Raw genomic sequence first — 26,151 nt, forward strand, 5'->3', positions numbered from 1 at the left:
CGTCCTATGGACTGAGCGGTCCAGGTTCGATTCCTGGTTAGGGCACATGCCCAGGTTGCAGGATTGATCCCCACTAGGGGGAGTGCAGAAGGCAGCAGATCAATGTTTCTCTCTCACATCAATGTTTCTCTCTCTCTCTCTCCCTTCCTCTAAAAAAAAATCAATAAAAACATATTAAAATAAATAAATTTCTTTCTTTTTTTTTATCCTCACCTGAAGACATTTTTGCATTTATCTTCAGATAGAGTGGAAAGAAGAGAGGGAGAAAGAGAGAGAGAAGCCCTGGCCAGTTTTGCTCAGCGGTTAGAGCATCGGCCTGCGGTCTGGAGAGACCAGGGTTCAGTTCCCGCTAAGGGCACGTACTTCGGTTGCAGTTTGTCCCCGGCCCTGGTTGGTCGTGCGGGTGGCAGCCACTCGATGTGTCCCTTCATGTCGATGTTTCTCTCTCTCTCTCCCTTCCTCTCTCTCCCTCCCACTCTATCTGTACAAAAAATGGAAAAATATCCTCGGGTGAGGATAAAAAAAAAAAAAGAAAGAGAGAGAGAGAGAAAATCGATGTGAGACAGACACAGCGAGTGGTTGCCACCCACATGACCCCAACCGGGGCCAGGGACAAATTGCAACCGAGGTACGTGCCCTTAGCGGTAACCGAACTCAGGACTCTCTGGTCCATGGGACGATGCTCTAACCGCTGAGCCAAACCGGCCAGGGCTAAAACAAATAAATTTCTTTCAATAATGTTCTGTGGTTTTCAGAGTATAAGTATTACACTTTTATTAACTTTGTTGCTATTTTTCTTTTTGTTGCCATTGTAAATGAAATTGTTTCAAATTTGAATTGTTCACTGAAAGTCTAAAGAACTACAATTAAAAAAAAAATTTTTTTTCTTTATTGATTTTAAAGAGAGGGGAAGGGAGAGGGAGAGAGAGATAGAAACATCGATGAGAGAGAACATTGATCGGCTGCCTCCTGCATGCCCCCCATTGGAGACTTGTCCCACAACCTGGGCATGTGCCCTGACCAGGAATCAAACCAGCGACCTCTTGGTGCATGGGTCGATGCTCAACCACTGAGCTGCATTGGTCAGGCTATAACTGATTTTTGTATACTGATCTTGTATCCTGAAATGTTGCTGAAGTTGATTAATTCTAATAGTTTTTTAGTAAATTCCTTAGGATTTTCTATATATGCAATCATATCACCTGCAAATAGAGATTATTTTACCTCTTTCTTTCCAATCTGTATGGATTTTAGTTAATTTTCTTGCCTAGTTGCTGTGATAAGACCCTCTAGTATAATGCTGAATAAAAGTGGTGAGAATGGGTTTTGTGTCTTATTCCTGATCTTGGGGAAAACCACTTAGTACTTCACCACTAAATATGGCATTAGTTGTGGGTTTTTCTTTTCTAATTTTTTTCTTTATTGATTTTTAGAGAGAGAAGAAGGGAGAGAGAGAAAGAGAGAAACATCAATGAGACAGAACATCAACTGGCCACCTCCTGCATGTCCCCTACTGGGGGATCGGGCCCACAACCTGGGCATGTGCCCTACCTGGGAATCAAATCGGCAACCTCTTGGTGCATGGGTTGATGCTCAACCACTGAGCCACACAGGCTGGGCAGTTGTGGGTTTTTCATAGATATCCTTTATCTGGCTGAATAATTCTCTTCTATTCCTAGTTTGCTGAATGTTTTTTCCTGAAAGGGTGTTGGATTTTGTCAAAAGTTTTTTCTACATCTATTTGGGATCATTGTATAGTTCTAGTCCTTCATTCTCTTGATATAATAATGTATTACATTAATTAATTTTCAGATGTTAAACCAACCTTGCATTCCTGTGATAAATTCCACTTGGTCATGCTGTAGAATTCTTTTAATTTGTTGCTGGATATAGTTTGTTAGTATTTGCTGATGATTTTGGTAGCAGGATACTGGCCTCAATGAATGAACCAGTAAGTGTTCCCTTCCCTTCTTCTTTTTTTGGGGAACAGTTTGTGAAGAATTGGTATTAATTCTTTAAACATCTGCCAGTATTCAAATGAGGCCATCTGGGCCTGAATTTTCTTGTAGGTAGTGTTGTTTTGTTTTTTCCTTTTTTAGTTACTGATTCAATCTCTTTATTAGCTATAGGTTTATTCTGATTTTGTATTTCTTCTTGATTCAGTTTTGGTAGTTTGTTACTTTCTAGCAAGTTTTTCACTTAATCTAAGTTATCTAATTTGTGGGTATACAGTTGTTCATAATATTGTTGTAATTCTTTTTAAGTCTGTGAGATAGTAGTAATGTCTCCTCTTTCTTTTTTTATTTTATCCTCACCCGAGGACACTTTTCCATTTTTCGTTCAGATAGAACGGTAGGGAAGAGAGAGAAACATCGACGTGAAAGGGACACATTGAGTGGCTGACCCCCTGCACGACCCAACCAGGGCCAGGGACAAACTGCAACCGAGGTACGCGCCCTTAGCGGGAACCGAACCCAGGTCTCTCTGGACCGCAGACCGATGCTCTAACCGCTGAGCCAAACTGGCCAGGGCTGTCTCCTCTTTCATTCTTTAAAAAAATTTTTTTCCCTTATAGATTTGAGAGAGAGAGGAAGGGAGAGGGAAAGAGAGAGATGGAAACATTGATGAGAGAGAACATCAACTGGCCGCCTCCTGCATGCCCCTCACTGGGGATTGGGTCCACAACCTGGGCATGTGCCCTGACCAGGAATTGAACTGGTGACCTCTTGGTGCATGGGTCAACGCACAACCACTGAGCCACACCAACCAGGCTCCTCTTTCATTCTTGATTCTTCTCTTTTTCTTCGTCAGCCTTGGTTAAATAAAGGTTCGCCAATTTTGTTGATCTTTTCAAAGAACTAACTTGTAGCTTTTTTGATTATCACTACCGTTTTTCTATTCTCTATTTTGTTAATTTCACTCCATTATTTCCTTCCTTCTGCTTTTCTTTTTCTTGTGTTTTAAGTAAAAAGTTAGATTATTGATTGAGATCTTTCTTCTTTTTAAAATATAGGTGTTCACAAGCTACAAATCTCTCTCTAGGCATTGCTCTGGCTGCACTCCATTAGTTTTAGTATGTTGTATCCTCATTTTCAATCATCCAAAAGAATTTTCTCATTTCCCTTTTGATTTCTTCTTTAACCCATTGGTTATTTAGGAGTGTGTTGTTTAATTTTCATATATTTGTGAATTTCTCAAATTTCTATTATTCATTTCTAATTTTACACCACTGTTGTCAGAGAACATATAATGTATGAGTTTAATCCTTTTGAATTTATTGAGGCTTGCTGATTGGCCTAGCCTATGGTCTATCCTACAACTGTTCCATGTGTACTTGAAAACAATGTACAGCCCTGGCCGGTTTGGCTCAGCAGTTAGAGCGTCGGCCTGCGGTCCGGAGAGACCCGGGTTCAGTTCCCGCTAAGGGCATATACTTTGGTTGCAGTTTGTCCCCAGCCCTGGTTGGTCGTGCGGGTGGCAGCCACTCGATGTGTCCCTTCACGTCGATGTTTCTGTCTCTCTCTCCCTTCCTCTCTCTCCCTCCCACTCTATCTGTACAAAAAATGGAAAAATATCCTCGGGTGAGGATAAAAAAAAAAAAAAAGAAAACAATGTACATTCTGCTGTTGTTGGTGGAGTGTTCTACAGATGTCTGTAAGAGCTGGTTGCGATAACTGTCTTCATTCCTTGTTCTACATATCATTGACAGTAGGTTATTAAAGTCTCCAAATTATTGTTGAATTCTCTATTTTTAGCCTCAATTTTATCAGTTTTTGTTCCATGTATTTTGTGGCTCTGATGTTAGGTGAAGCACTGCAGTTTATCTAAGATGGAGCACTGCTTTGTTTCTCATCACTGGCTCTCTTTTTGCACCAGTAATATTCAATGTGATGCTGTCCATCTTCAGCTCTCTGGGTTTTTCCAACCTATCCCTTTAAGTCTGTCTACACTTGGCAAAATGTAGCTCATATAATAGTCGTTTTCTAAATTTTTATGTGCCTCCAAAAATTAAACTAAGACTTTTTTCACTATGATGCACAAAAGGAAGCCAATAGTAATTTGCTTACAAAAAAAAAAAAAAGATTTAAGAGACGCCCAATTTACTGAACAGAGCCAATACCACTGCTATGGTCACTATATTTCTCAATTCCTTCAGGTTCCCATCCTTGCTAAGGGGTGAGGAGGTGTCTGTGCAGAAGAGAATCCATTCAGCTTTGGACTCTCCCTCTACTCTTATCCAAAGCAGGAACTTTTGTCTGTTTCTTTATAGAAACTGTGACCTGATCTGATATGGTAAACCCCTAAAAGGTAAGAATGAAAAGAACCAGAATTGGAGCAATCCATCTAAAACTGCAGCGTGCCCCAGGTTAATCCAATCTACTGGAAGTAGGCCAAGTCCAACACAAACTAAAGCTGTTCAGCAGTGGCTAAATTAACCTTAGGAAAAGTAAGAAACAGGAAAAGTTGCACTCCTTAACATGGCCATACTCTGGGGAAATTTCATGTAGCTGTCTATTTAGGTTTATACTTTCCTAGGACAATTTACTACTCTTTTTTGTTGTTGTTCAGATAGTGGGAGGAAGGGAGAGAGAGAGAAACATCAACGTGAAAGGGACACATCGAGTGGTCGCCAACCACACAACCCAACCAGGGTCGGGGACAAACTGCAACCAAGGTATGTGCCCTTAGCCGGAACCAAACCCGGGTCTACTGTACCGCAGGCTGATGTTCTAACCTCTGAGCCAAACCAGCCAGGGCCAATTTACTACTCTTAAAAGAACTATGAAACACGTATGAACTCTACAATTTCTCAGAACTCTGAACAAGTAGTTTCATTCTTACCAAGAGGTATAGAGGTAAAAAAGTAACTTAGTATCAACAGTGTCTCCCTGTCAGGATAAAGGACTGTTCACCCTATATAAACAGAAGAAATGGTGACAATTTGTGAAGCTGCCCTAAACTCTATTTATCATGCAAATTAGAGTTGGCTTTATTATCCATATTATTGTAAGTTTTCAAAGACACACATATTTATATTTACATCAAATATAAAAAATACAGTTTGAATTTTTAAGAAATTCAGTTCAGTAGCAGTATTTTAATATTTTTTATAGACGAGATTAACCATTTAGGTATAAATTCTACAAAATATAATTTAAAACCATGGATATGAAAGCATGATTGAAGTTATTATATTAAGCATTAAACTGAAGTTGTATATGTTTGATGAGAATTAAAATTGATATAACTTGGAAAGAATAAAATACTACACTGTTAACCGTGAGAACATAAAGAATTGTTTGAAAACAACAGAGAACAGAACACATTACAAACTGGAAAGAATTACTGCCCCATATCACAATCAAAAGAGCAACAGTGAGTATGTACATACATCTGCTTGACCTCCTCTCCACTGCGTTTTTGCCAGCCTTCACGGTGTCTTTTCCTGTGTGCTGTAACTTTGATGGATTCTGCTGATGGTCATTAGACAACTTGCCTCCATTTCTCCTGCCATTCACCACCATGTTCTTGGATTCTCCCAACCACTTCATACCCACAGACAGCCTGACCCAGGTGCATTTAGTCACTCTCTTCAAATAGCTTAGAGAATAACTTCAATGTTCTCTCCTAACAGAAACAAAATATAAAAACAAAACAAAATAGGGAGGTAAGTACATAAAAGATCATGCCACACAGACCCTTGAGAAAGAGAGAGTATTAAAAGTAAATTATTATTAATGGTTCTGTTCTTTAGACCACCTTGGCTCCCAGCCATCCCTATCTTGCTGAGGTCGCAACGCCCCCAGGCCCCGAGGAGGGACTCACTGTCTTGTTCACTGCTTGTGTTCTGAATAGCAACTAGTAAATAGCAAGTTGTCAATAAAAATCTATCCTTCAGTTACCATTAAGAATGATCTTTGCTCCTTATTATGCTGATATCTAGGTATAGCTCAATAATTTGCTCAAATCACACCTTTTGGTAACATTCTATTAACTCTGTGAGTAAACTACAAAGACGTCTCTCTTGTCTGCAAAAGTTCTGTCACATCTTTTTGTTGTTAGTTTAAAGTCAACATTCAAGGTATTTAGGGGTATCTCATCAAAGTACTGCCTATCATAAAATGTCTTCCTTACCATTCCTTTACAATGGCTACAAAAACTGAGAGATTATATTCGCTAACATAGACTTATCTCTCACTAAAGGAATGTTAAGACCCGAATTTAGGAACTGAATGATTTGGACAGTAAGGGATACCTGTAATTTATAAGGACCTTTGGAAGTGAGAGTATAACAGATTATGTTTGTTGGTAATGGGATGAAAAAAAGGATGTCCATAATGTCACCTCATTACGGAATTCTGTTTTTTGTGTAAGTCAGACTAAAAAGGCTCTAGGATAAGAAAGTGCAAAACAAATGGGACGACACTCCAACCAACGAAGCCACCCTGCCAGGGCTAGGAAGAATTAAGAGATGAAAGAAACAGCCAATCACCTCTCCACAGAGAACCCTTAAGTCCCAGCCCAGATCCCCACTCAGAGACAGAAAGCAGAGACCTGAAATGAGGCACAGCGACACGCCCTCCCGGTGACTGATGCGAGCTCCAGTGCAGAGACTATGCTAAGGTGCGTGTCCGTTCGCTTGGTGTGCTGCTAGGGCAAAGGACACATGCCGACATTTCAAGGAAAATTATGGAGTAAAAAATTTTAACAGTAGGAAACTGTACCTATCAGTCTAATTTTTTCCCCTGAGAATTAGGAAGAGTTCGTCATTCTAGTAGCATACTTCAGCCGAGTTCATGGAACACAGACTGAGACCCACTCTAACTTATACATAATTTCAATCAAATGTGGGTTTAATGATCCAAACTGGAACAAACCCATAACTTCAGGTCTTATTTACATTGGTATCATTTTGTTTGAACTTAAGGTATCTCAGTAGTGTAGACGGCACTCATTCAATCACAGAAAGTGGCTGAATCTCCCTCGCATGAATATGGTGCACGTGTCTGGACATATTCCAGCAAAGGCTCCAATAGTCCTCATTCGTCCAGGTAATGGCAGCTCATTAAGGCAACATTTTCCTTAGGCTCACAAATGAACACCTTGTAAAAGCAGTTCTAATAAAACTATCAGAATTTGGAGGCTATTTATATTTTCTTAACTCAAGATGAGTCTATACAATAAAAACTAATAATTATCAAGTCATTATCAGAGTGTGGAATCTGTTCTTGTTGGCATGATCTTTCCTATAAGATTACAAGTAGGAAGGAAGAACACTTACATATTAAAGGTGGAGATGGAATTTCAAAAGCTAACACAGTTGATATGGTGGTAGACTATGGAGAAACAGGCTGAAGACATCAGGAGGCGAGCAAACCTAGGGGCTCCCTGGCTCCCATGGAGGACCCCTCCCAATGTAAGCAAGGCGCATCTCTCAGGCCTAGAACACAGCGGGCTCACATGGGAATGCCACCATGGTCTTGGCTTGGTTGACAGTATTAAACTAACAGACCACTGACTATATTTAGAAGAAAAAACTACCTAAAAATTATCCCAAAATTAGCAGAAAAAAAAGATTTCAAGAAAGTAATACTGACCACTCCTTAAATGGCATAACAGGTACAAATCTTAGTCTGTTCTGATCTTCCAATATTAAAATGTCAGGAAAATTATTAGACATCTACTACATTCCAGACACTGTTCCAGGCACTAAGGATACAGCAAAGAACAAAATGAGGTTTCTGCCCTCGTTTGTGCTTCTAGTCTAATGAAGAAAATTCTGGGACATAAATTCACAAATAAATGCTAACACCATGGAGAAAAAAAAGCATTTTTATTTTTTTTCTTTAATCTTCACCCAAGGATATTTTTTCATTTACTATCAGAGAGAGTGGGAAGGAAGGGAGAAAGATGGAAAGAGAGAGAGAGGGACAGAAAGAAACATAGATGTGAGAGACACATATTGACTGGTTGCCTCCCTCACGACCCGACCAGGATCAGGGATGAACTGTAACCGAGGTATGTGCCCTTGATCGGAATCGAACCAGTGACTCTTTGGTCCATGGGCTGACGCTCTAACTGCTGAGCCAAACCAGCCATGGCAAAAATGAAGCAGTTTCTAAGTGGCAGGAAGTGTTTCATGTGGCAGAGAGGCCTGATGGGAAAGCTGGGCAGCAATGGCAAGAAGGCAAAGGGCACAGATGAAGCTGAGGAAGTGTATGAGGACCAGCACAGAGCTAGCATGGCAAAGGGCAGAGAAAGGGGCAGGAGAAAGGTCAGAGGCTGCCAGAAGAAACAACATGTAACAGAAGGCCTCAAAGCCTGCTGAGACTTGGGCACTGACTCAGTGAGAGACAAAACAGAGGAGTGACATGATCCAAGTTAGTCTTAAAGGCCCATCAGCTACTTGCTATGTGGAGAAGAGCCCACAATGAATGTTTTTAAAAAAGAAGTTCTGGCCCTTGGCGGTTGGCTCAGAGGTTAGAGTGTTGGCCCACAATCCAGAGAGACCCAGGTTCAGTTCCCGCTAAGGGCACATACATCGGTGGCAGTTTGTCCTCAGCCCCCGTTGGGGTCATGTGGGTGGCAACCACTCGATGTGTCTCTCTCACATCGATGTTTCTCTCTCTCTCTTCCTCCCTCTCTCCCTCCCACTCTATCTGAAGATAGATGCAAAAATGTCCTTGGGTGAGGAAGGAAGGAAGAAGTTCTGGGGGCTAGGGGGGTGCAGGATTGGGAGGAGGGTGTCAATGGGGGGAAAAAGGAGAAATACCTGAAACAAAAATAAATAAATAAAATGAAATAAAATAAAAATGTTCAAGAGGTAAAGGAGAAAATAAAAAGAAGTTCTAGCCTGGCCAGTGTTCTAGCCTGGTTCAGTGGTTGAGCGTTGACCCATGCAGCAAGAGGTCGCCAGTTCAATTCCCAGTCAGGGCACATGCCCAGCTTGTGGGCCAAATCCCCAGTGGGGGGGCATATAGGAGGCGACCAATCGATGTTCTCTCTCTTCAATGATTTTGTCTCTTTCCTTTTCCCTTCCCCTCTCTCTAAAATCAATAAAGAAAAAAAAATTAAAAAAAAAAAAAAGTTCTAGCCCTGGCAAGTTTTGCTCAGTGGTTAGAGCGTTGGCCATTGGACCAGAGTCGTGGCTTCAATTCCAGTCAAGGGCACATATCTTGGTTGTGGTTCTGTCCCCAGCCCTCGTTGAGGTTATGCAGGAGGCAACCAGTCGATGTGTCTCTCTCACATTGATGTTTCTCTCTCCCTCCCACACTCTCTCCCACTGTATCTGAAGATAAATAGAAAAATATCCTCAGGTGAGGGTTAAAAAAAAAAAAAGTAGTAGTTCTAGCCTGGTCAGTGTGGCTCAGTGGTTGAGCATTGACCCATGCACCAAAAAGTCACTGGTTAGATTCCTGGTCAGAGCACGTCAGGTTTTTTTTTTTTTGGTACTTGCCCCTAATGGGAACTGAACCCGGGACTCTCTGGTCCGCAGGCCGACACTCCAACCGCTGAGCCAAACTGGCCAGGGCTCACATTTTGGGTTTGATCTCCAGTAAGGAGCATGTGAGAGGCAATGTTTCTCTCTCTCTCCCTCTCCCTTCTTCTCTCTAAAATCAATAAAAACATATTAAACAAAAACTGTTTTTTTGTTTTCGTTTTTCATTTATCTTCAGATAGAACGGGAGGAAGAGAGAGAGAGAAACATCAATGTGAGAGAGACACATCGAGTGGCTGCCACCCACACGGCCCCAACCGGGGCTGGGGGCAAACTGCAATCGAGGTACATGCCCTTAGCAGGAACCAAACCTGGGACTCTCTGGTCTGCGCTCTAGGGCCAACGCTCTAACCCCTGAGCAAAACCAGCCAGGGCCAAAAACTATTTTTTTTATTGCCCTGGTTAACTGGTTGGAGCGCCATCCTGTACACCGAAAGGTGGTGGGTTCGAATCCTGGTCAAGGCACATACCTAGGTTGCGGACTTGATCCTCAGTCAGGGCACGTTTGGGAGGCAACTGATCAATGTTTCTCTCTCACACTGATCTCTCTCTCTCTCTCTCTCTCTCCCCTTTCCCATTTTAAAAGTAATAAACAAGACAGTTTTTAAACAAAGAGATTAGTAAATTCTCTGGACTAAATAAAGATCATCTGAGTGTGGAAATAGGGTGGAATTCCTGAGGGTATTGTGCAAGCTTTGCTCCATTTTTATGAGTGTTCACAAAAACGATGCAACCAGGCCCCAAGGATATGCAGTGACTACCCCCCCCTGACACTAACCAATAGGAAAGGAAGATTCACCTTATGGATTTCACTGGACCAATAGGTGGGGAAGGAAGCACATGCTTCAGATTCTAATACCAACCACAAATAAAAGGGAGGACTATTTATGGTAATATAAAACATATTGGAAAAGTGCTAAATTAAGAATTGCTAAGCCCTGGCTGGTTTGGCTCAGTGGTTAGAGTGTCAGCCTGTGGTCCAGAGAGACCCAGGTTTGGTTCCCGCTAAGGGCATGTACTTCGGTTGCAGTTTGTCCCCGGCCCTGGTTGGGTTGTGTAGGTGGCAGCCACTCGATGTGTTTCTTTTGCATCGATGTTTCTCTCTCGCGCTCGCTCTCTCTCTCTCTTTTTCTCTCTCTCCCTCCTTCCCTCCCTCCCACTCTATCTGAACAAAAAATGGAAAAATGTCCTCGGGTGAGGGTAAAAAAAAAAAGAGTCGCTAAATTTTAAAGAGGAAAGTATTTACAGAATTCTGTAGAGGAGTGTTTAAAGAGGAAACTTCTAATCATGCTACAATACCACTACAGGAAAAAGCATACACACACCATACCACCCCCTATTCCAAACAAGAGAATGGCTATCTTTGAGGGAATGGGATTAATATTTTAAAATTTTCCCCAAAAATGTTTATAGTAAACCTATTTATGTATAATTGGGAAAAAATAATCTGATACTTGAAAAGGCTTCAAAAGAAAGCACACGAATTGTTTCATTAAAAATGTGCTTAGTTCAGCCTGGCTGCAGTGGCTCAGTGGTTGAGCGTAACCCCATGCACCAAGAGGTCACAGGTTCGATTCCCAATCAGGCTATATGCCCAGGTTGTGGGCCCAATCTCCAATGGGGGCTGTTGCAGGAGGCGGCCAATCGATGTTCTCTCTCATCGATGTTTCTCTCTCTCTCTCCCTCTCCCCTCCTCTCTCTAAAATCAGTAAATAAAATAAAATAAAATAAAAATGTTGATATCCTTAAAAAAAAAAAAAAAAGTGCTTAGTTCAGTAAAGTGCGCACTCTATTCCCAGCAGTGATGGACCCCCATTGTCCCTTTATGGACATAGAGGACTAGAAACTGTTTAGTGACTTCTGAGTTAACTGCTTATGCCCAACTTGAGAAGTGTGGTTCCAATCTGCTTTTACTTAAAGCTTTTGGACAGCAGTTTTTTGCTGAATGTTCTAAACACAAACCAGTATTTTTCTTTGAGAGAGAAACATCGATGTGAGAGACACATCGACCAGTTGCCTCCTGTACGAACTCAACCAGGGCTGGAGACAAACTGCAACCGAGGCACGTGCCCCTGATGGGAATGGATCCCGCGACTCACTGGTCCACGGGCTGATGCTCTAACTGCTGAGCCAAACGGACCAGGGCCACCAAGCAGGATTTTTAAAAAATCTGTCAGAAAAAAATGAAAACATTGATTCTGAATGACTATCAAAAATTTTAACATAATTCCTGTGACATTACCAAGAACTCTCTAACCAGTTTACATGCTGAACTTGTCTGCAGTTTATCTTAGAGAAATTATCCAGTGGCAATGAAACAATCCCCAAGTGGTTGAAAAGGAACGGTAATACACATTGTTAAAAAGCAGGCTCTAGCTTGCTAGAAATCTTTTGGAAGTCTTTATTGAGAAAAAGCAGAGCAAACATTTTAAGTGATTCAGTTACAACTTGCTAACAAAACAATACACCAAATGATTAATAGTATTATTATCCCTAAAGAATGAGAGTATAAAACAATTTTTACCTGTTATATGAAATATTCTTCAAAGGGTTCAACTTTTCAAAATGAGTTATTATTTTTGTAATAATTTTAAAGATATATATAAAAAGGAAAAAAAAGACCCCAAGAATCCTTCTGCATCATTCATATGTATGCAAGTTAAAACCATTTCTAAAACTTTAATATAGCCATTTAAAACTTAGACTTCTACATTGATGGGAAATCTAACATGTCACTGAAATACTTCCGCAGACTTGACACCTTAACTTCTGGACTTTGTGATACTCAAGTGTCATCATCCCAGACTCTCAGGATCTTTACATTTAAAATAAGTAGAAGGGCCCTGGCTGGTTTGGCTCAGCGGTTAGAGTGTCGGCCTGGGGTCCAGAGAGACCCGGGTTCAGTTCCCGCTAAGGGCGCGTACCTCGGTTGCAGTTTGTCCCCGGCCCTGGTTGGTCGTGTGGGTGGCAGCCACTCGATGTATCCCTTTCACGTCGATGTTTCTCTCTCTCTTCCCTCCCACTCTATCTGAACAGAAAAATGGAAAATGTCCTCAGGTGAGGATAAATTAATAAATAAAATAAAATAAGCAGAAGGAAGACAAACACAAATAAAAAGCACAAAATCAAGAGAAAGCACTATTCAAAGATAAAACAAAAGACACACACTAAAAGAACAAAAAAAAGTGCCCACACTGGATGAGGAGTGAGACCACTCTGGCTATGTTCATTTCCAACAACATCCCACTAGTGAAGTGGAAAATCGATTTCACCTTCTGGGTCCTTACATGTCTGGCCTATGTCATGTGAAAATTACATGCAATAGCAAACATAAAGCATTTGGAATTGTTAAGAACTACCATTAACAGAATTTACCTTGACCACGACTATAGGGCTTGCAGATCCAGCCCAGCTACTACTCCTGACACAGTCTGGTCTGGTTTACATTCCTCTAGGGGGCTGAGCATCTTTCCAGCACTGGCCTTTAAACTTGGGATACTGCCAGCCTGCCCACCAGTCCCACCGCTCAGTCCTCAACCCCATAGACTGCCTTGTTGCGTGCTTTAATATTTCTCCTTCATGGAGCTTATTACAACTGTATACACTCCTTTATGCAATTACTTGATGGCACTTGTCTTCCCCACTGCATTATAAACAAGCTAAGGTACACTTTTATACAACCAGAACCTAGCACAAGGTCCAAACACTACAGGTCCATTCATACCCTGCTTTCTAGACTCAAACCTAACTGCTACATATAAGCCCAAGTGGTTATTAGTTCTTTCCTTCAAATCTAAAATTACAAATGGATCCTACAGCCATGGCCAGTTTGGCTCAGTGGTTGAGCATTGGCCTGAGGACCAGAGAGTCCTGGGTTCGGTTCCCACTAGGGGCACGTATCACAAAAACAACAACAACAACAACAAAACCACACACACAAAAGAACCCTACAATATATCAAAGAATTCCAAATTGGTCTTTATCAATGGCTACTCCAAATCCATCTGCAATCAATATATATCCAAGGTTCCATGGAATCCTCTAGTAATAATTCACATGATGGGGCCAAAATGAATCCCTGCAAAGCTATCAGGAGCACCTATGATCAATACCCCATCATAAGACTACAATGCAGTTTAACAGGGTAACTGTCCGGTTGTCAATTTGTTAGAAAATTACCATGAATTCATGATCACACAATTCATGATCACACTTGTAACCTTAAAACTTGCTCCTATAAATACTGTTGTCAGAAACAAACTTCATTTGAGAATTTAGATGCCTTGTCGGAGTTCAACTAATGCTGTGAAAAAGAACCCTTGGAGAATTTTGTTTTTCTGAATTCACAATTAAGCCTTCACCTAAGGCAGAGCTGTTGCTATGACTGGAGGTATCGTGAAAATTCAATGTTGATTGGGTACCTAGCACCAAACTCCAGAGCAAAGAATAGGTCTTTATAGGTACTTGTACAATAATCACTCATCATGATATTATTAAAAGTATCACTTCTGCCTTCTCTTGCCAGATGTTGTAGAGTCAAACTCATATGCATTTTGCTCCAGTCAATTCCACAGCTTTCCCAAGCAGCCAGGGGGCAAGGCCCCACTGACCCAGCAAGAGAACGGCCTGACTGCGAGCCCTTTCCCACCGATGCACAGTAATGCTCCACCCTTTCGGGAGGGCTACCGGAGAGCATCGCTCACTATGCTCGTGTGCAGTAACTGCTCTAAAGAATGCTGTAGGAGGCTGGAAAATGATCCCCAAAGATATCAAATCTGTAAATGTTAGCTTATAAGGAAAAGGGTCTTTGAAGATGTAATTAAATTATGGATTTTCAGATGGAAGGCATTAGCTGGGTGGGCCCTAAATGTCACCACATGTACCCTTATAAGAGAGGGGCAGAGGGGGATTTAACACACTCAAGAGGAGAGGCAAAGATTAGAGTGACGTGGCCACAAGCAAAGGAATGCCATGGTCACCAGAAGCTGGAGAGACAAAGAGCAGTTCTCTCCTAGAGCCTCTGGAGGGAGCCCTACCCATACCTTGATTTTGGCCAGTGAAACTGGGTGGTGAACTTCTGCCCTCCAGAACAGAGAGAGAATAAATACATTTGTTGATTTAAGCCACCAAATTTGTGGTCGTTTGATACGTTACCCACAGGAAACTAATACAGAGACCACAAAAAAGTAAACCAAAGTAAAAATGTTTACAGTTAACAGACTTTAGAAACACACAAAGTTCCAACGTATCACAGGAAAAAAGATTTTAAATACCTTTAAAAAGTTGTTTTAAACACACTTTAAAAACTAGTCATTTCCCTTCTTCAACTGCAGGTATGAAACACAGCTACAGAGAGAGCAATATGGAAGTCTGAAGATAAATCATACATGTTAATTACTCACACGTATAGTGCTTAAATTAAGCCCAGTTAAACAAGACCTTCCTTGGAAGTATTGTGATTGAACATTTTTATGTTTGTATAAAATTTACAATAAAAATAAAACTAGCCCTGGCTGGTTTGGCTCAGCGGTTAGAGCGTCGGCCTGTGGTCCAGAGAGACCCGGGTTCGGTTCCCACTAAGGGCATGTGCCTCGGTTGTGGTTTGTCCCCGGCCCTTGTTGGGTCATGTGGGAGGCAGCCACTCGATGTGTCTCTTTCACGTCGATATTTCCCTCTCTCTCTCTCCCTCCCACTCTATCTGAACAAAAAATGGAAAAATGTCCTCAAGTGAGGATAAAAAATAAAAAAATTTAAAACTAAAACTACTAGAATTTTTTATTTAGAACTTTACAAAAAAAGTTTTTAACTGATTTGAGAGAGAGAGAGAGAGAGAGACATGGATTTGTTGTTCCACTTATTTACACATTCACTGGTTAATTCCTGTATGTGCCCTGACTGGGGATTGATCTTGCAACCTTGGCTTATCAGGATGATGCTCTAACCAACTGAGATACCCAGCCAGGGCTTTAGCAGAATATTTTAAACAGCAAAATATACACAACTGGTGAGTCAACAGACATTTATAACACTACAGCTGGGCGTGTAATAAACCCTCTCAAATATTCCTTGATAGTTCCTTATTTACTCAGGTCTGATATATACCACAACAAAGGATTTTACATAAGAAAGATTTGTGTCTCCAACTATCTCAGTAGGTATTTTTTTAAATAAAGGTTTTAGCTGATATATTTGAGGGTAATTCCAAACAAACAAACGAACAAACAAATCTGCTTGCCCATCTTTCCATATCTGATCCACCTATTTACCTGGTAGGGCCTATGAATAAAATTAAGGATGCTTCCTTTGTTACTGTTTTCTGAGACCCAAACAGCTTTTACTTTTCTATAAACAGATGCCACCTAGTGTTAAAAGTCTGCAAGTACAGCCCACAGTTCCACAGGAGCTCTAAGGTAAGTAGAACAAAGAGTAATCCATTCTTACTGAGCACAGACGGGGAAGAAAAACTTCCAAAAGGCAATTCTTGGGGTGGGTCTTAAAGGTCAAGACTGAGTTGGTCAGGTGGTAGACTTTGCAGGTTCCAGTAGACACAGTGGTTCAGGACATGGCTCTGGATGGAGTCAAAGTGTCTAGGTCCTACCCTAGCTCCCTCTCATTCCTCTCTAGCAGTATGACCACAGACAAGTCATTTAACCTTGTTAATGCCTCATTAGTAAAATGAAAATAGGGCCTACCTCCTTGGTTTATCAAAAGGGTTGAATGAGCAGAAATTGCTAATAAAATAATTATATCGAACTCTCTCTTTTTGAGTAACTAAGGCAGAAATAAAGGGCCAGGCATGTTGGCACATTATTCACAAAACCTTAAACAATCAAGCAGACATTTCCCCTCTACTCCTCACTCTACCATAGCTCCCACAAGAAAAAAAAATCACATCACTTCTTCCATTAAAAAAGTACAAGTTTTCAAGAGAATAAAAAAAGGACCAGGGGTGCGAATCTATGCTACAGAGCTGAGATGGGCTATGCTCTTGCACTGCTCCCAAAGAGAGGGATGTGACCTGTGGCAACAAAGTAGAATTAAAAATCATGCCAAGCTACACCTAACAATCAACATTCAGAGGGACTATAGATTTTGTTACAGTGGAATTTAGCTTGCTGTGTATCTGGTAAAACATTTTTTCTTACTGTAACTCCATTTTAAAAACACACCAATAAACATAGCTCCTCTGCTCATTTAGTGCTTCCTACATTCATTTTATAATTTAATTCTCATAATTGTTGTTGCTATACAGATGAAAGGTTAGAGAATCTGCCCAAGTGTACTCTAGAAAGGATCCCACTGGGGGAAGCCATGTGATCAGAGACAGAGAGACCAGTTAGAAAATTAACTGCAACAGAAGCAGTGAGTGGGAAGAGAGAAAAGCACTGGTGTTTCAAATATAAGCTTGGCAAGACTCAGTAACAAATTAGATTTCAGTGGTAAGGGGCAGGAAGGAATTTCAAATGAGTCAGAAATCTCTAGTTGGGGCAAAAGTTTTAGTTGGGGCAACTGCAAGGTTGCCATTAACTGAGTTGGTACTACGGAGAAAACACGTTTGCAGGAAAGATGAAAAAGTGTGGATTTGCAAAACGTGAGAAAAGGAGCACTGCCCAGGTGAAGCTGGCCTAAGATGTTAGAAGTCAGGACAGAGTGGGGCTGTGAAGAGAGTAACATTAACAAAAAGGACTTCACAGAGTACTAAGCATTCCGACATTATTTTACTTCAGAGAATCACAGAATTTCAGAGCAAAAGAAACAGGCTCAGGGAGATGAATTATCTGCCTAAAGCAATTCACTTCTTCTGACAACATAGTGTGCTGCTACCAATACATGAAACTAAACTTTTTTTGTTTGAGCTTTACTGACAGGAAGAAGGGGAGGAAAGAGAAATAAATAAAATGAGCAAGAGACGCACTGGCACTGTGGAGAGCCAGGTCTTGCAGAGCAGCATCCCCACTTACAGGGTGTGGGGTTACGCACTGTTAAATGCCCAGCACAGCATCCACTACACATTTAAATAATTGTCTGCTCAAGATGTGAGTGAAGCCCAGCCAGTGTGGCTCAGTGGACTGAGTTGAGTGCCACCACATGGACTGAGAGCTCTGGGGTTTGACTCCCTGTTATGGCACATGCTCAATCCCCAGTAGGGGGCGTGCAGGAGAGAGCCGACTGATGTTTCTCTCTCTCCCCTCCTTCCTCTTTCTCTAAAAACTCAGTAAGAACATATTAAAAAAAAAAAAGTGGCCCTGGCCGGTTTGGCTCAGCAGTTAGAGCATTGGCCTGCGGACCAGAGAGTCCTGGATTCGGTTCCCGCTAAGGGCACGTACATTGGTTGCGGTTTGTCCCCAGCCCGGTTGGGGTTGTGTGGGTGGCATCCAGTCGATGTGTCTCTCTCACATCGATGTTTCTCTCTCCCTCTCTTCCTCCCTCTGGCTCTATCTGAAGGTAAATGCAAAAATGTCCTCAGGTGAGGATAAAAAAAAATTTGTTTAAAATGAATGAACAACTGAATGCTGTAGGGACAATTTGGCAGTCCTGGGCACAACAGAGACACCTCGTTAACACTAGTTTTCTGAGTACAATTTCACACTTTTGCTCTAACTATGAACCAAGGTCTGTGCTGATAATTTTACATGTATTATGTCATTCGCCTCCATCACAGCCCTTTAACATACACAATATATTAAATATATTTACCTAATAAAAAATTATACAGTAACACATAAGATACTACTATCACCCTATTTTACAAATGAGAGCAAGTCTTAGAGAATTAGAAAAAATTAAACAAAGACTGGGATTTAGACACCATATAAGAAAGCAATACAGCCCTGGCCAGTCTGCTCAGTGGTTAGAGCAACAGCTCGCAGACCAGACAGTTTCGGGTTCAATTCCAGTCAAGGGCATGTACCTCAGTTGTGGTTCAGGCCCTGGCCCTGGTCGGGGTCATATGGGAGGCAACCAGTCCATGTGCCCCTCTCACGTCAATATTTCTCTCTCTCCCTCTCTCTACCTCCCTCCCATTCTATATGAAGATAAGTAGAAAAATATCCTCAGGTGAGGATTAAAAAAAGAAGAAAGCAAGCAATAAAATCCTCACTCAAAATTTTCAACATATAGCAAATCCTCCAATAATGTCATTTTGTTATAATCCTGATGAGATGCCATAGGAGCTTAACTCTTGTTTATATCAATTAACCTATGGTAAAATTGGTTTCATTACATGTCATTTTCCTTAAAGTCACAGAACCTATCTACAGTGTTACATGAGGACTTACTGTACTTTGTATCATATTTGAATAATAAGACCCTATAACAAAACAGACATGATTCCTGATTTCATGGTGCTCAGAGTACAGTGTGGGACAAGAGATAAACAATCTATTAAGCATGAAACTATAAATTCTGGTAACAGCTCTAGAGGAAACAACACGTAGGATGTTAGGAGACAGAATAATGTGGGAACAGACTACAGATTGGATGATCAGGAAAAATAAATCAGAAGTATAAATACAGAAACAATCACCTTTTTTGGGGTCAAAACACTCCTGGGATCTATTTATATCCAGTGAACAAATAGTTTCTGAGGCAACTGGCTTTGTCTAAATCCTCCTGGACCCTGAATGAGGTCTGTTTTTGTTTATTTTTTAAGGGGGAGGGAAAGGGAGGTTTCTTTCTAGCCCCAGATTCCACTGGCTCACTGGCTGAAGGATCAGGCCCCTCTTTACTCCTCAGTTGGGAAGCTCCACCTTTCTAAGAGTAGGTTGGTTTTCTTGCTAAAAATATATTATCCCTCCACATGTGCCACATAAGCATTTCCTTTGAAATAAAAAGAAACCTCAGGGATCATTAAACTTTATCAGATACTTCAAACCTTGTCATACAAATCAGACAGACAGACAGACAGAATGAATTATTCTGCAGATTTAGAACCACTCAATACAACATTTATCAAGAACCTACAGGGAGCCAGTGGGCACTGTTCATGGTGCTGGAATATTGGTGGTATCCAGGGAACACTAGAGGGCGCACAAGAGCTTCAGCTTTCAGGAAAATCAGTCTACAGAATAGGAAACAGACTGACCCTTCATTGAAGGAGTCTTTTGCCTAAAACCTGAGAGGCAATTCCAGTGCCATTAGAGATCTGCTGTTCCTACATTAGAGACCAGGTGCTCCTATAAAGATGCACAATTAGAACACAGACGTTTGTTTTACCCTAACACATAGGACCCAGCTTGACAGCCCTATGATGTAGGTGAGACAGGTATTATCACTACAAATGAGATGGCTAAAGCCCAGAAATGAAGTTGCTTTTCTGAAGTCAAATCACTCTTAAGTGGTAAGGCTGGGTCTAGACCCCTAGTGTTTAAGCTGCAGCCTGGGGATTCACTCCGGTCGGTATCTGGGAGACATGTGCATCGGTCAGAAATAATGAGGCTTTTTGCTGAGGAGCGCTTCCCAGGTCTATTTACTTTTGTCTTTAGTGCTGTTATAATACAGAAAATAAGACATCTTGCAGAGATGTAAGTGACAAGTAGGAGCCATAGAGACCTTAAGAATCAAGCTTTTGGGACCACTGATATACCTGAGTCTCATAATTTAAAAACCCATTGACTGTAAGCTATTCCATCAACTGGATTTTTAAAAAAGGAGTACAACTATATGGAATATGCAGATGAACTATGTAAACCAATTAGTCAAAATATGATTAAAATAGCCTTTAGAAGAAAATAGGGTGGCAAATAAGTGTAAAAAATAAATTATAATATAGGATTGGAATCGATCTGAGATTAATATTTAATTATTTTACAGATGAAGAAACTGAGACTTGGCCCTAGCAATGTCTTATATAAATAATGAGAGAGTAGTCTGGCTAGTGTGGCTCAGTGGTTGAGCATGGACCCATGCACCAAGAGGTTGCCAGTTTGATTCCCAGTCAGGACACATGCCCAGGTTGTGGGCCCGATCCCCAGTGAGGAGCATGCAGGAGGCGGCCAATCGTTGTTCTCTCTCATCAATGTTTCTCTCTCTCTCCCTCTCACTTCCTCTCTCTCTAAAATCAATAAAGGAAATAATAATGACAGTAAACTTGAACCAAGTATTGATACTTACTGCAGTGGTCCTTCAACTAGTCCCAGAATTCTATGTTTATACAGCAGTCATAATTATATACAACCCTAGAAGCCTGTGTGGTGGTTGAGTTTTTCTCACACGCACACCAGCCAGCCCCCAGTCTGGCTGGTAGAGCAGGAGCCAGACACAGGGAGTGACAACACCAGTCATGGTCCTTGGGACCCCTCAGCACAATGAAAGAAAAATTATGAAGCAAAACATAATTCAGAGCATCAATAATTATGGAAATCAGTGATTTTTTTTCCCTTTTGTGAGAATATTTTACAGTTAAGGCAAATGATTCCTGGTTCCATCAAGAACTATATAAAGATATTATAGCTACACTAACTTACTGCCTCTGAGCAATACTGGGATCAAAAGCTAATGTTAGACAATGTCTAACATTAACTTTACAAAAATAAGGTGATGATTCTTTCCTGTACAGATGGATTCTCTCTAAAGCACGCCTTTAAAACAGTAAAATCCTGTAATGAACTTAAAATAAGTGTGCATGACTAAAATTTGGGAACATGTCTGTTGAATAAAACAAGGTTGGTTTTAAGTGAAAAGTGTTCTTTAATTTGACTAGAACAAAGAGAAATTCCAATCTCATTAATAAATATTGATCAGGTATGACCTTTCCTCCCAGCCAACAGTTCTAGGGAACACTCAATTATTGGGTACAAAGGGAATTATAGTGAGAACTAAAGTAGCTGATTTGTAGAGATTTTTCTTTTGGGAGGGGGATGTAGCATTGGTAGAAAGAATTTAAGGAGTCCAGCTGGTGTGGCTCAGTGGTTGATCGTCGATCCATGCACCAGCAGGTCACCAGTTTGATTCCCGGTCAGGGCACATGCCCGGTTGTGAACCAAATTCCCAGTGGGGGGGGGCATGCAGGAGGCAGGCAATCATGTTCTCTCTCATCAATATTTCTCTTTCCCTCTCCCTTCCTCTCTCTCTAAAAATCAATAAAGTAAAAATAAATAAATAAATAAAAAAGAATGCCAATTGTTGAGTGGCAGAAACAAACAAAGAATATAAGGAAAGTTGCCCCCCGCACCCCCCCATTAAAAATCCTTTCAGCGGTTCTCAACCTGTGGGTCGCGACCCCTTTGGGGGTTGAACGACCCTTTCACAGGGGTTGCCTAAGACTTAACAGTAGCAAAATTAGTTATGAAGTAGCAACAAAAATAATTTTATGGTTGGGGGTCACCACAACATGAGGAACTATATTAAAGGGTCGCGGCATTAGGAAGGTTGAGAACCACTGCTCTAGACAAAATCCTAGGATACTTCCTCATTTGGGGATCCTTTCCTTGCATAGATCTTTCAATGGAACTAAGTCATTGAAACTGCATGGTTTAATTCTCATTTCAAACTTAAGAGCTTCTCACAGAAAGCATATATTTTAAGATTTCAAAGTTGGCAGTCTACCCAAGAAAAAGTTACTTTCCAAACCACTGTGTTCTAATATTTAGAACTCCCTAGTACTTGCAATTTAAAATACGCTGGCTAGTTTTATCTTGTAATAATTTGAGTTTGTGTTTTTTGTTTGTTTTTTTATCCTCACCCGAGGACATTTTTCCATTTTTTGTTCAGACAGAGTGAGAAGGAGAGAGAGGAAGAGAGAGAGAGAGAAAAAACATCGATGTGAAAGGGACACATCGAGTGGCTGCCACCCGCATGACCAACCAGGGCCGGGGACAAATTGCAACCGAGGTACGTGCCCTTAGCGGGAAATCGAACCTGGGTCTCTCTGGACCGCAGGCCGATGCTCTAACCGCTGAGCAAAACCAGCCAGGGCGAGTTTGTGGTTTTTATAGCAATTAAAACCAATTCCTACACCAAGACATGTCAGTAAAATGTTTTTATCCAGCACCCCCCCCAAAAAAGTAACAAAATCAAGCTGAAAAATTAAGTTACATCTTATACATAAAACTTATTTCTACTGCATAAAGCTGCATCTGAGATACATCTGCCCAGTTCTACTCTCTCTCTCTGAGTTTATTTAGTGTATCTATGTGACCAACAATGTGTCACAGTGAGAAAAAGACACATGGTCCTTGTCTTTAATACTGTGTGGAAGACAACAATTAAGAGTATTTGAAGGCTGACAGAGTCCTGTAACTCTTGCCCATGGAGAAGGATTTTAGAGAGTGGAAATTAAAGCTCATCTAAAATAATGAAAGTATAAATAATGTGATTTATCTGATAGGATTAGCTCTCATAAGCCATGGGCAGAGCATTCCTGTGAACAGGGAGCTGTTCAGATGCTACTCACACAAATAAATGTCTTCACAGCACAACTGGGGCCACATATTCATGTCCTATAACAAATTGATATTCATATAAAGAAAACTCGGGTTCAATGACAAATTTATATGACCCAGGGGAAAATTACAAATCAACATCCCCCACCCACAAAACTCTATGCTCAAAAAGATGTGCAGACAACCTGCTACCACTTCCTTCACATGTATATTTGGATGTACTCCCCACCCAACCCACCTCCCCTGTACTCCCCACTGGTATTTGCTTCAAGTATGCAGAGCTTAAAGCATAAGCAGTTCAGTGTGTACCAGAGACAAATGAAAATACAGGCAAGAGAGCACTTGGAAACGACTCTGAAAGTTCAATTTCAAAGTTTACAGGTAACAAAAACAGCCCTGCTCTCTTTATAAAGAATAAATATCCATAACATTCACTTCATTCTCAAACTAAGTTGATTTGCTAATAACAATGTTTTTAATAATATCAGAATGGACATTCTGAAAAACTAAAAACAAACTAAAAACAAACTGCTGAACTTGATAACTTAGAGATTAATAAACTTAACACTTTCAAGTGTCTATTGAACACCTCTCTACTTGCCCCCAAAAGAAGGAGATAAATAATAAGCTCACAAAAAAGCTAAGGATAGGGGCAAACAAACAACCCAATCTAACACAATGTAACCACTGCTCAGGGAACACAGGAAGTGTGCATTCCCCTGAGTGGGCCAGCCCCTGCACCTATGCAAGAGGTTTCACCAGGAGGTAACATTGTCACAGGGCCGTTCTGAAGGATGAGTGCGAATGGGGGGAGGACGCAGGAATGCTGGGCTGGATGCCACCAAAAGGCACCAGGCATGGAAACCAGCAGCGCCTGGGAAAGGGAGAGCAGTGTACAAGGTTCAGGGATTAAAAACTGAAAAATGGGCCTGAGTTCCCACACATACTGGGATTCAAGCATGCATGGACTTTAATCTTGGAATATAGATAGGGAGCCTCAACAATGACAGGGCCACACCTATAGTTGCTAAACTTTGTCTACAAAGTAAACTTGTATCTACTATAGACACAAGTAACTTTAAAGACACTTTTCAACGTGTTCAATTATCTGTGGTTATTTGAGGCAAAAATGACTTCCTCTTCTCTTTTCAAAATGTTTATGCTCTTACTACTAATCATCAGAAATCACAGGCGTGTTCTCAGTATTAAAGACGCAAGGAAAAAAGTTTCAGTTGGCACCTGTTTCCCCTGATGACCCTCCCCTGCCGTCTTCAGCGCCTCAAGGCCATGCTTAACTGTACTTTATATCGAAGTAGTTCAAATCTAAAAAGGTCCTGATGAAAAATCACAAGCACAACCCCCCAGTTCATCTGCCCACTATTGCAGACACCCCCACCCCCGCCCCGAGTGACTTTCCTTTGGCAAGTTCTTAAAAATTAACTTCGAAGAACACAGTTTCACGCCCTCGGTATCCGCAAGGTTCCCCACTCCAGGGAGGCGAAGTTCGAGCTCCAGCACCGGGCCCAAGGACCCGAACAGAGAGCGAGCCAGGGTCTCCGGGTCCAACGCGCCTCCGCACCGTCCGCCAAGTCGGGTCGAACTGTCATCTGAACACACGCTTCCCCTCGCCTAGGTGGAGCGACGCCGACACGCGTCGTCCTTCGGGACGTGGAAGGACAGTCACTCCGCGGGACCCCCGCGTTTCCTCGGGGCCGAGGCGCCGGCCGGCGGGAGGGGAAGCGGCTGGAGTGCGGGGGCCCGGGGCGACCGGGGCGACCGGGGCGCGGGCGCCGGGGCCGCTGTCAGCCGCGGGGCGGCCAGGGGTGGGGGCGGCCCGCGAGGGGAGCCGAACGGAGGCTCGAGCCCCAACAACAACAACAACCCCGAGTCGAGCGCGGCCGAGGGAGCAGATTGGGCGAGCCCGAGCACGGCTGCCCATTGGAGAAGAGGGAAAACAGAGTCCCCCAATCGCGAGCGGCGGGGCTGCTCCCCTCGTGCGGCCGCGGGCCGGCCCCGCGCTGCCCGCCGGCCGCTACCGCTCCCTTCCGGCGGCGGCGCCCCCTGCAGGCCCCGCGGCCCGGCCGCCGCGCCCCACCCGCCGCCCGGGCCCCCGCCCGGCCCGGCGCCCCCGCGGCCCGCCCCCCGCCCGCCGCCCGCCGCCCGCCGCCCGCCGCGCCGGCGCCCGTCAGCCCGCTCACCGCCGGGCGCTGCCCGCTGCTCGGGGCGCGTCGAGGCTCCTTGCCAAGCTGCTGCGCTGGGGGGCCCGCGCTGCCCGGCGACACTTCCCGTCCCCCCAAAAAATTAATCACCAAAAAATAATTCCAGAGAAAAATGGAGAGTAAAATCCAAGATGGCGGCGCGGCCGCAGCACCGCCCGCTCCCTCCGCTGCCGGGAAATGAGTCCCAGCCGCGGCCGGAGCCCCCCGCCCCCATCGCGCCTCGCGCCGCGCCCCCGCGCCCCCCGCGCCCCCGGCCTCACCTCGCCTCGCGCGGGGCCGCGGCGTCCCCGAGGCAGCCGCCGGCTTCGGGGCTCGCGTCCCGGGTCCTGGCGCCGCGCTGCCGCCTGCTGTGCCCGGACACCCTCACCTCATAGCCCCGGAGCCTCGCCGCCGCGCCGCCGCCGCGCCGCCGCCCCCGGCGAGCCGCCCGGACGCCGCCCGGGAACGCTGGACACACGAGCAGGAGTGCCCTCGGCCGGGCGGAAGGACACCGCGCCGGCTCGCGCCCCAGTCACCTCTGTTGCTTTTACGGGACTCCGCGGGGGGAGGCGGAGAAACCCGAGAAAGAAAGGAGTCCCCGCCGGGCGCTCCCGCGGCGGAGGGACAAAACGCGGCGTCGAGCCGCGCAGCGGCGGAGGGATCCCGTGAGCCGGCGCCGGGATCCCTCCGCCCTCGCTGCCCTTTAAATCGCGCTGGAGGCGGCGGCGCCGCACGCCCCTGGGCGCCGCCTCGGCCCGCCGCCGCCTCGCGCGCCCCCGCGCCGGCCCTCGGGGCCGCTGCACCCCGGGGCCGCCCCCGCCGGCGCTCGGGGGGCGCCAGGCCCCGGCCCCCCGCGCCTCCCGGCGGCGCCGAGGGGGCGGCCCCACGGAGGCGAGCCTTTGTTGTGGGAGTGGGCGTCGTTAGCAGCAGGTCCACGCTCGAAGCCCACGCGGGGGCGTGCGCAAGGGCCGTTCCCTGGGCCCCTGCTGCGCGCGGGGCTGCCCTGGGGGGCCCACTCCCCCGCGGGCAGTGCCAGCACCAGGCAGCCGCGGGGACGGCAGGGCGGGGACCC

At 43.6% G+C, this 26,151-nt stretch overlaps 1 protein-coding gene across 10 annotated transcripts in view; it reads right to left on the reverse strand.

The window, feature by feature from the left end:
• Nucleotides 1–25,528, reverse strand: part of KMT5B (lysine methyltransferase 5B) — a 58,679-nt gene extending 33,151 nt beyond the window's left edge. For 2 of the 10 annotated variants that reach the window (XM_036259800.1, XM_036259797.1), the window contains exons 1-2: nt 25,361–25,528; nt 5,393–5,628 (exon numbers count right to left, since the gene is read on the reverse strand). In XM_036259800.1, the coding sequence (XP_036115693.1) occupies nt 5,393–5,552 (160 nt within the window). In that variant the 5' untranslated portion in view covers nt 5,553–5,628; nt 25,361–25,528. Of the gene's footprint in view, nt 1–4,842; nt 4,915–5,392; nt 5,629–6,555; nt 6,652–7,598; nt 7,707–14,772; nt 14,876–25,079; nt 25,254–25,360 lie in introns of those variants that run through there. The other 8 variants (XM_036259799.1, XM_036259793.1, XM_036259792.1 and 5 more) reach the window with 8 other exon arrangements.
• Between the last annotated feature and the right edge of the window lie 623 nt (nt 25,529–26,151).

This window comes from Molossus molossus, unplaced genomic scaffold (genome assembly GCF_014108415.1).
Source record: "Molossus molossus isolate mMolMol1 unplaced genomic scaffold, mMolMol1.p scaffold_m16_p_13, whole genome shotgun sequence".
Taxonomy (NCBI): Eukaryota; Metazoa; Chordata; class Mammalia; order Chiroptera; family Molossidae; genus Molossus; species Molossus molossus.